The 11,340-nt window shown below is 36.3% G+C and overlaps 2 protein-coding genes across 2 annotated transcripts in view; both read right to left on the reverse strand.

Moving 5' to 3' along the window:
• Positions 1-11,340, reverse strand: part of LOC120336360 (octanoyl-[acyl-carrier-protein]:protein N-octanoyltransferase LIPT2, mitochondrial-like) — a 140,883-nt gene that overhangs the window by 21,812 nt on the left and 107,731 nt on the right. The gene's annotated exons all lie outside the window — the stretch shown is intronic.
• Positions 1,768-11,340, reverse strand: part of LOC120336024 (adenylate cyclase type 2-like) — a 41,893-nt gene continuing 32,320 nt past the window's right edge. The window contains exons 19-29 of the mRNA XM_039403630.2: positions 10,845-10,986; positions 9,909-10,035; positions 9,020-9,094; positions 8,549-8,680; positions 7,764-7,951; positions 7,353-7,479; positions 6,816-6,932; positions 6,133-6,270; positions 4,688-5,015; positions 4,021-4,145; positions 1,768-3,551 (exon numbers count right to left, since the gene is read on the reverse strand). Of these exons, the coding sequence (XP_039259564.2) occupies positions 3,195-3,551; positions 4,021-4,145; positions 4,688-5,015; positions 6,133-6,270; positions 6,816-6,932; positions 7,353-7,479; positions 7,764-7,951; positions 8,549-8,680; positions 9,020-9,094; positions 9,909-10,035; positions 10,845-10,986 (1,856 nt within the window). The 3' untranslated portion in view covers positions 1,768-3,194. The remainder of the gene's footprint in view (positions 3,552-4,020; positions 4,146-4,687; positions 5,016-6,132; positions 6,271-6,815; positions 6,933-7,352; positions 7,480-7,763; positions 7,952-8,548; positions 8,681-9,019; positions 9,095-9,908; positions 10,036-10,844; positions 10,987-11,340) is intronic.

The following is an 11,340-nucleotide window of genomic DNA, read 5'->3' on the forward strand; positions in this document are numbered from 1 at the left end:
AACTGCCAACTATAAATAAATTGGAATCGTATTTTTGCAATCTTGGGATTCGTCAAACTTGATTTGTTCTTTTGCATTCAAGATTCGTTTTTAAGATAGCGCCGTTTAAAAAATCACAATGTCTGGGCAAAATACGAACAATTGAAATTCATTTAATTGCATTCGGCTCCGTCGGTAGTTTCAGATTCATGACTTGTATTAACCCTATTAAAAAGGTTCCGCATTTAAATTAAGTAAAGTACTTTTAACTTGCTCATGAATATTAATATGAAAGTGAAGATTTTAACATTTGTTTTGGGGCTCCGTGAATAGTAGTCAACCTTTTCAAGGGCTCCGCAACACCAAAAGTTTGAGAACCCCTGATCTAGGGCATGGCAGTCACTGGAGCCTTTTGGATTAGGGCGCAAAAAGTCTTAATCGTGAAAAGTTTCAATAAAATAATTTCGAATTTGAACTCGTATTTTTATTCAAATAATAGCGTACAAGGATGTTATTTCAACAACAGTCAATAAAAATTGTGAGTCAGCGATCAGGGAGCGCATTTTTAAACTTTACCATGGGCGCCATTTTAGGTAGATACGCCATTTTGTAAAACTAATGATTTTCTGTAGAAAAACTCCGTCTTTTTTGGTCCCGTTGAAAGTCTCTATTTCAGATTTCGGGGAATTCTTATTCCAGTGAAAACATGCCTGACTAAACAGACCCGTTCCTAACCATTTTTATTTTATTTTTCCACCATACTATAAAATAATACCATAACACAAGCTTTGTATGAACAAGGCGAAATTCGCATTTTAGGGTGAAGGCGGGCGCAAAAAAACAACACTGGTTAACGATCAGCGACATCCGTGATTTAATCTAGTGAAACGATGAGTTTGCGAATCGGAGCATATACCAGTCTGTGTGAAAAATATAACACTTTTCTCAGTATAACGTTTATTAAATCAAGAAAATACAGAGATACCTCACAGTGGAATGATTTAAACTGATCGGCCTAGAAGCACAAATAATATGCCTCGAGTTTACGCAGAGAATATTGAGTAGTAAAATCAATACCCTGTAATGAGTAATTTCCTTTTTGGAATGTGTTTGGCTTATATAAAAGCCTAACTTCTGATCACATCAGTTGTTTGGTTGCTTGTTGTCAACAGTATCCACTTATCAATAATTACGTAACAATCAAAGATAAATTTTTATGACGAAATAATAAAGCTGTAATCAAAGTTCGGTCATCGTAAGCAAGACGTATGTATATAATTGAAACGGCAGTGCAAAGTAGAAATTCATAAATAAAAAGTTGGCAACGCGCGTAATAACTATTATTGGAAGAAAATACTGATATTGGAAAATAAAAATTATTTTATTCAAATAAATTACTGTTAATTTTACTGTTATTTATGGACGGGATTTAGTAAGTTGTAAATGAGCAGCAAATGTTTTTCGGATTTATGCAAAGGAGAGAGAAAAGTCGTTAAAACCACTTCGCTTAGGAAGAATACGATAGGATTTTCATTTATCCCCGAGGAGAGAATAGCCGAAAAGATGGCCCAATTATATGGCGTACCACGCCTCTCGTCCGCTTACCAGTCCATGTAAAGCATGGGGTGAGAGAGAAACGGTATACCACCAAGTTCAGGTCTGAGTGAGAATATCTAAATATTAGGTAGTTCCGTATGCATGAAGGACAAGTCGGTACACCAATATGAAACAAAACGATAAAACCTGGCTTGGTAGAGCAAGACTTCGATGTATAAAATACCAAAAAGAGCGACCAGCAGACTTGTGTTTTATATAGAAAAAAGTTTAAAAATAGACAAGAATTTTCAGAACGTGCGTTATAAATAGGTGCTTGATAACAAATAGTAAAATCAATAGGAACTCAGATTACAAAAGATTCAAAATTATCCACTCAGTACAAATGCCAGTATATGCCAGGGTATCAAACCAGTCGAGACCATAGACTGGGGCGAAATTAAAAAAGTTTTATTCAGCGCTATTTATTTGCTATGTTTTGCAAAGAACAGATATATTAATAAAACATCTTTATGTTAATTGTATTTGGGGAATGTTTTATTTCTCTGGTACTCCCGTAGTGTGTGTACTAGGTTAGGGCATAATTATATCCCGATTTTTCTTTTTTTAGTTCTATTACGAGTTCGGAGACTATCTGTGTTAGCCACGTGAATATACCCCCTACCCATAGGCTTCCGTTCCTTAACACAACTTGATGTGAAGTAGGCGAACAAAATTAGTTACCTTCCTATTGGCACACACACTTCTGGAGCTTCATTTCTCTTACTATTTATCATAGGAACTTCTGTGCATCATTGATTTAAAAGTGTCCCAGGTAACCAAAAAAGAACGAACCACGAGGAATTTGAAAGTTCGTTTCGTGCAGAATAATATGATTGATGTGTTTGATCGAACTTTCTGTTTATGAAACTAACTTTATATCATCACTTTGATCGTGTTCCTATTATTTTTATATTTATCCTAATCCAGTACATAATAAAATTCTATTTACTGACAAGCCTTACGTTTCAAAACGGCTGTTTACAGAGAATTTTCAGGTACAATTGAGGGTACTCCCGTAGTATATGTACCAGGGTAAATACGAATTAGGGTATTTAGGCCCATCATTTTATTCAAATTTTCTTTAAGTTTTCCGGTTGAACTACGAATATTTTAGTACTATTACGAGTTCGGGGACTGTACGCGTTAGTCAAGTGAATATACCCCTTGTCCATAGGTTTCAGGCCCTTTATACAACTTGATGTAAAGTGGCGAACAGTATTAGTTACCTACATATTGGTACATACACTTCTGGAGCGCCCAATCAAGTACTACTCCGAATGATATCACAGAAGCCGATGAAGTCCCAATTAGTTATTTCGAACATGAAGTAAGTAAACAAATGTCGATGTAAAAAAAAAACGCATCACAGTTGCTGACAGTCGCTTCCCAATATACCGGATTTAACAATCATTGCGAGCTAAGTACGCTTATAAAATTCGTTCATTCAAACGCTATATCATGGCAAACAACGTTTTGCCCACTCGGTACTTTCATTGTTCATCCTTCCACTTTTGCAAGCCGTCTTGAGTTCGCGGTAGCACTTCATCTTTCACTCGTCTTCTGGTAATTAATGTGATCACCTCGTCTGTGAAGAGCGATCAACGCATCAAATTGAATCTTCAACATTCTGTCGCAGTATTGCTAACACTTTCATTACAGCTTCCACTTGTTCTACCAGAAGCCGCACCGTATCTTTTATGTCTTTGTCGAGCTTGAACTAAACTGAAGACAACTTGTGCGAGTGAATGGTGACCTCCATTTGCCGCTGCGTCGCCGAGTTGAAGGTTCCCGTCTGCACCGAATCCTGTACCCAAGTCTGAGAGAGCTCGGTCAACTCCGGCGTGTTTTGCGGCCTCTGGAGTGCACCCAATAAGGAAGTGTGTTCGAACCGATCCGAGGCCTTTTACCCGAACTTTTCCTCGTTGTGAAAAATGGAATCCGCGATCTTTTAGAACTTGACACATCTCTTCCGGGACCTGAAGTTAATTGTAATTGTTAAACTACCGGACGAGACATCGCTTGTTTGCCATGATTGCATGCGTGGAAAAATTTATTGTCAAATTTAAGAAAATGTATTGGATTTTAGAGGATATTCTCTTTCATTTTGATTGAACGTTTCTGAAACTAAAGATTGATCACAAGCATTGAAAATAAATTATCTGAAACGGTCACAAAACACGGAAGTTTTGAAGCAAGTAGGTTAATTTACAGTAAATTGGGACAGCCAGGCGTATAATCTATTATACGATCTGCCAAAAAAGGAACTGTCTGTCTATATTACCATATTCCTTCGCATAGCACTATTTTTAAGATATTTGTGTTTTTTTCGGCTAATTCAAATGATATCTAGGAACTCATATTATCTTAATATAGACCCAAATTCACTAGATAAAAAGTAATCGCCGTTTTCACACCCAACAAAGAAAAGTATCTTAACTCCATTACCTGTATCTGTCCAGGTACTCCAGTACTCTCCATTCTGCTGGCAAGGTTGACAGTTTTCCCCCAAATATCATACTGTGGTTTTTGAGCACCAATTACACCTGCCACTACTGGTCCAAATGCAATGCCTGGAAGAATAAAATTAAAGTAAATGACCACTGTGCATAGGACTGATTTTCATAAATAAACATATATAGTTAATATTCTATTATAAATCTAACATTTCAAACGTTAGGGTTCAGAATCTAGTGTTCAACGGTGCAATATGCTTGTTGGCACCGCACGTGAAATATCTCGTACCCACACCAACACGCTAGCCAAAGGTGAAATGAAACTGAGTGGGCGATGCAAAGATTCAGGTGCTTGCAAAAATAGTGATTTGCTCAGTGCTATGTTTTATAAACGGTTCATAAAATAATGGCGGTTGATCACCGATTGTGCTGAAATTGGAAATAACTTTGGTAAAAACCTTAAAGGATTTGATGGCAACAATGGTTTGTAATTAAGATGGACAACACAAGACATTACGCAATTATTCAAATTTAAAAGTAATGCAAAAGTGAGGTCGATCCAAAATGCGCTTTCAAATTGAGTTACAAGTCTGAAAAGTGTCTGCCGATACCTGGTTGTGCGTAACAGAACATTCAAAACAATCGATATACAAACTTACCAACTCTCAAGTTGAAATTACTGTACGAATGAACATTGATGTCAGCTATCACTCTCTGTAACAGGAGAGCAAAATGAGCCAGCATGCAAAGGTGGCTAATATCGCTCGCTTTTACTGATATTGTCTTATATTCTTCGTTTCCGTCCTCGCTTCGAGTTGGGAACTGAATTTCATTCGATGAGGAATCTTCTGCGAAACTTGATCGTGGTATATTCGATGTTGGTACTGCTTGCATTATATTGTGAGGGGTCAACCCGGAAGCAGCCATGTATGTACTTCCGATTGTTTTGACCTTTTCCAGACAGCGGAAACGCTCTTGACCAATCAGCTGGAATATTTTTTAAAATCATTAAAGCGGAATAACAATTGCCTGAAAAGGAATTTCTAATCTTCCCTTATTTGGAAAGAAAATAGTAAAGATTCAGGCGATTCTAGGGGGCATATTAGATCAATATACTGTATTTATATAAGCGAGTCAAATAGTGAAAAAAATGAGCGCGGAAACTAGAGTCGTAACTTTCAAATGATTTATTTTATCGGGGTATCGTAGTTAGTTGTTTTGGCCATGAAAGATAAAGCGTTGTGGGAATATTTTGACCAACTCAACAGTTAATTGTTGCAATGAGTCAAAGCTGCTCGCGTACCACTTGATCATCTTCCGCGTACCATAGCAGGTTGAGAACCACTGTTTTAGCGTATATCAGCTTTTGACTTTTGCTTCAAAGTGATTTCGATGAGCATGAGCAGTGCCGTATCTAGGGTATGGAAGCCATGGCCAATGCCATTGGATCGTTTGGACCATTGGACCGTTTTCGCAAAAAGGGCGAAAAGTCTCAATCGTAAAATGTTTCAATAAAATAATGTAAAATTTGGAATAAATGAAACTCGTTTTTTACTTAAATAATAGCGTACAAGTAAGTTTCTTAATTCAAAGTCAGTCGGTAAAAATTGTCAGTCTATATCCCAAGGGAGCGCACTTTTGAACTTCGCGGTGGGTGCAATTTTACGTACTTACTACACCACTGAGCATGAGCTCTATATATTGATACTCTATCTACTCTCTGAAAATAACGTCCAAAACATTCTTTACCCAATGTGAGCACTTAGAGTGAAAGAAACGATTAAGACAAGCAGGAAGAAATAATTCATTTGTTCCGACCAAATGTGCTTCTTACGCCTGACTAGGATACTCCCGTAGTATGTGTACCAGGCTAGGGTTAGGCCATAGTTTTATTCCGATTTTCCTTATTTTAGTTCTATTACGAGTTCGGGGACTGTCTGTGTTAGCCAAGTGAATATACCCCCTGTCTATAGGTTGCAGTCCCTCTACACAACTTGATGGAAAGCAGACGAACAAAATTTGTTACCTCTATATTGGTACACATACTTCTGGAGCGGCCTGACTAGTTTAATTAAAAGGTTGAATGTTTATCGAGTAAACAAACCTGGTCGATATCGAAAATAATTTCATTCAGCAGAGTCAAACCATCGATATCTTGACTTATCGAGTTATCTCCGCATTTGTAATTAGGAATGGAAGCAAACATAACTCCGACACAATCATGACTTTGACTGTAGAGACCCTGAAAGGTTTGAAATATTCATAATATGCTAGGGTATATATGGATTTTTTTTGGAGATGTTAGAATTGTCATATGAAGTGCGATTCATGGTATGTTCTGAATTAAGATAGATATGAAAATTGCAGCCAATGGCTATTGTTAGCTCATGACAAAAAATCATTGATTGTTCTTGGTTAGGAAAGATATAAAACTTTATGTAAATGGATCATTAGAGCATAAGTGGAGTTTATTGCATGTTTTGGGTTAAATTAAATATAAAAATTAGTGGGATTTGGTAAAATAAGCAAATGGAGTTGGATTCATGTTATGTTTTGAGTTGAGACACATATAATACTTGATGTCATGGTAAAAGTTAACTTGATAGTGCGGCAAGCGTAGTACAAGAGGGATCTGTATATAGGTAGATTATTCGTTTTTTGGGGATCGCGCCCCAGAAAATTGGACAATTTAATGGTGAAATAACTTCATTTTTGATTTGTAACCAGTGACTCTATTGAAAACTAGGATAAAGTAACAAATCAACAAAATTTCACAAGAAAACGAACCTCATCGTATATTGACCTCGATAGGAAGTGAGATGCTACGTGATCCGGAAGTATATTACGTAATAATTCATAATTATGACGCCGTAATTTCTTCATACCTTCCACCTCAACTTTGGCCTGTAACAAAAAGAGCAGATTCAAAGACATGAAAAAACTATGCCCCATTCTGATGCTGTAAATATAGTTACTAAACAATATAATTTCAAGCGCATGTCTAACACAAAATAGATATGGTTGTAATAGTATTTTTGCAAAAAAAATTGTGGAAGTTGAAATCAAATTGTACCGTATTGAATATTACTTTAAACAAAAAATTAGAGTGAGGAAGTCAAAAGTTCACGACAAGTAAGCATATTTCTGTCGTTCTGCATTTCCATCTTCAAATTAGAAAATCCCTATTCGTAATTTGCGATCTATATGGAAGCCCATTGATCCTCAACCGAGGATGTTAAATTGTTGTTAGTACCATACATACATCTCTACTTATTAATATATTTTAACAGGCAGCGATGGCGATAAAATATACTTCCATGATACCTCAAGTTTTCTTAAGAAGTCCAGTCTTGTTGTGTATTCAATTCTTCTACTTTGATAATAAACAGTGATTCCGAACAAAAATATGAAAACTAATCCAAGTGCTGTTTCAGCGTACGCATATCCAAGCCTGAAAACAAGGAAAAACGATTTTTATGATTAGTAATCTAAAAAGGGTACTCCAGTAGTGTGTGTACCAGGTTAAGGTTAGACAATAAATTTATTCCGATTTTTCCTATTTTAGTTCTATTACGACTGTCTGTGTTAGCCAAGTGGATATACCCCCTGTCCATAGACTTCCGTTCCTTTACACAACTTGATGTAAAGTAGGCGAACAAAATTAGTTACCTCCATATTGGTACACACACTTCTGGAACGCCAAAATAAGAAATTTTTTACTAAACATTTTCTTACGTGTTGCATGGATCCGCTTGGAGCAATCTTTTTCTTTCAAAATTTGTGAAAATTTCCGGCAAAAACACGAGTATAATAAGCCCATACGCCAACGTTACGACAGCAAGATTCATTAATTTGACAAAATTGTGAACTCGAAGGAAGACAGAGCACGTTATCAGCACCAAAAGACCGTTGTACAGAAAGAACTGAAAACAAAATTCTTATTTGTTAGGTTAAGTTTTTGGTATCGCACAATTCAATATCGTTTCTTTCAATGAATGACTAATTCTGTTGGTTGATTTGGAATAAAAAATGAAAAACTCTGTATGATTATTTCCGAATAATTAGGAATTCGATTTGAAGCCAACTCGAATAAAATATAATAATATCAATACAAGAGGTGGATATTAGAAACGGTTCAATACAGAAGACCATCAAGATTGGCTCGACGATTGGCGAGGCATCCTGCCAAGCGTTGGGAAAACGCACTTCACCCTGCATGGGTTTGAATTTATGATGATAATTATGTGCAAAAAAATCGCTGAATTCTCTGAATTTGCAGGAAGATTAGAAGCTACTCGTTGTTTTTTCACTCCCTCGGAACAAATATGGGGATACTATCATATCGCACTTGCATTCATTCACTTCTGGCTACCATGGGTGGGATTCAGATTATGGAAATAATTATGTGTCACAAGGTCGCTGAAATCTCCGTTCTCATGGGGTGGTTAGAGCCGTCTGATCGGCTTTACTCTCTCTATCGAAACTATTATAAATATCTTATCCTTTTCATTTAAACTTACATTAGGATTATTGCAGACAGCCGCATCACCGACCTCATAATGTATTATCGTGTTAGATATATTTGTCTCGTGACACGTTATCGTTATTTGTGTTTGGAGAGCTTCATCGCCCTTGGCTTGGAGACAAGTAAACTGGAAAAAAAGATTTGACGTAGAATTAAATTTTATCATAAATCCTGTGTCGTATATATTAAGATGACAGTCATTTTAAATTAGAAGTAGGAATAGTTATATAGCCACAATCGGCATTTGAATGGCTGTAGTAGAAGGATATTTAGCTGTCATATAGACATCTACATCGTACCGAAATTTTTTACAAATATTCTTGCAGGAGAATTTGGGAGAAATACTTTTGCGTGAAAACATTTTTGCTACCAATTATTAACAAATTGTTGGAGTAAGCATATGGAGTGACAAAACGTATCATTAATATCAATATCCACAGAAACGATTCATAGTTAAATAACTTACCATTCCACTTATAGCAATGATCAGATTGAGCAGAAGTGCGATGTAAATGACGAGATATCTTATTAGGAGTGATTCCTGAAATAAAAAGTACCAAATTGTAGAGGGATTCTATGACTAACTAATCCAATTATAAATTATACAGGAAAAGTCATTTTTAGTAAAAACTTTGATAGAAACCGAACCGGCGGTGTGGTGTGCTTGCCACCGCACCTCTGATTACCCTTCGTGGGTTCGCAGATTCGAATCCCATGCAAAAACAGTTATGTGAGAAACGATTGCTGGACTCCTCGTAGCCGTAGAGTGGTTCACGTAACCGCTGGTCGGTTACGACTTTCTCCGCCATCAAGTCAGTATTTCCGAAAACAATCTGAAATAACTGGCTAACTATTCCCAATATCCTATACCCGATACGAACTAGGTTACTGGCGAACGGCGATACATAAGAACAAAAATTTGTCATTCAGACATGTAATGCATATTGACCAATGCAGTTGGTCACGATGAAGTCTGGTTGTGACGAAACAACCAAGGTCAACTAAAACAGCCATCACCCGAAGGAAGAAATAACTGTCTTTCTCTCAGCCTGATGGATATTTCCCCGAGCATCGATTGATTACCTTGTTAATTTCGATTTAAACATTTGGTTTAGTTGCAATAATCAAAAATTGATGCCGCAAACTCTGCGATAGACTAGTCCAAACTAAGTTATCAGGTTTTGAATAAAAATCATAGATTTGAACATGTAAGCCAGTTTGTAAGCGCCAATTCTCTAAAACACTTTCAAAATCAGCGTTAAAAATTTTGCATAGATAAAATAAAGGGAGAATTTTACAGGTGTCAAGACTCAAGGGTCTGGGAAACGTCCATTGAAAATCATTACTTTTTCTACCTGAATAAAAGAAGAAGCATGTCGTATCAATCTTGGAAGACTGGTATGGTCTTCAGCCACAGTCATGAACATCAGTAATCCGTATATGACGAGAAATACAGCAACATCGATGTAGACAAGGAAATATCTAAAAATTTCAATCAAATTTATTAATTCTGCAATAAATTGTTGGTGTAGTATTAGCTGATAAAAAAATAGCTTCCAGATAAACAAAAAACAGTCCATATGTAGAATGGCAATAAGGTGGTTGCAAAAACTGATATTTCAAACAGCCATAGACCTATGGATTGGGTTTCTACATGACTAACTACTTCTCCGTTTTCTATGCTTTTGTGCTAAGTGATTAAATTTCTATTTTTGTTTTAGTTGAAATATGCATGTCTGAGAAAGTCTGACCTTGGTCAGACGAAACGTTGCAGAAATATATTTGTGTCAGTGTGCAGCAAGACTCTTGAATAACTTAGGATAGTTATAGACCTATTGAGGAATTTTACACAACGTCCAGATGCTTCATTCATTCCATAATTACTCTGTAAGAGTCACACATCCTCTCGCGCCCAACGATCTTCCGATAGTAAGATAATTATACTCATAGATTATCTATTCAAAATTTAGTTTAGTTTCATTGCCACTCCCACGTAAATAAATAGTCACAAATATTTTGTTATCGAAACTCTACTTCGTTACCAAAAAACATAATCGTCGTCATTAATTTAGTTGCATGCTTTGGGTCGGTTACTGTATTATACTTGTAAATTGACACTCCGCACCAATTTTGCCCTTACGGCCCCGGCTTGGGTTAGATTAGTTTTGGTCATCTCGCACCGATTTTGCACCTAATGCATCGACTCGGGTTAAGTTAGTTTGGTAGTCTCCGACAGGCTATCTGTGTTTTAAACTGGATTGGAATTGTTGATAAAGGTTTGAAATACTCACACTGATGCAGGTATACAAGCTTCAATAGCAATTATGAAAGCAACCACTAGACATGAGAGCACCAGATTCGATTTGAACAATTCATCTCGAAGTTGAGAGAATTTCAATTCAAGGTCTTCGTCATTGAAGGTGATTGTGAGATCTGGAAATATAGATATCTTGTTTTATTTCATTTCAATTCGGACGAGGCTTTAGACAAGAAAGAACTCTCAAATTGACTAATACTGTCAAAAAAATACAATTATTAAAAGATTTTATTCAATACATTGTCTTTTGCAGTAACCATGCTACAATCCTCAGAAGCAAGAACAATCAGACACAAAATCAGTGAAACGTAAAACTAAACAACAAAATGTACGTGAACGGGCAGTGTTTACCAAAATAGAATATTACAATAGTAACAATAATTAGATATACAGAGCTGTTGGTTGTTGACTTGATTTATTCAATTCAATACAAACTGAACAAAACGGGCCTATCAGGGGATAGTTTATTC

This window comes from Styela clava, chromosome 2 (genome assembly GCF_964204865.1).
Source record: "Styela clava chromosome 2, kaStyClav1.hap1.2, whole genome shotgun sequence".
In the NCBI taxonomy this organism is placed as follows: Eukaryota; Metazoa; Chordata; class Ascidiacea; order Stolidobranchia; family Styelidae; genus Styela; species Styela clava.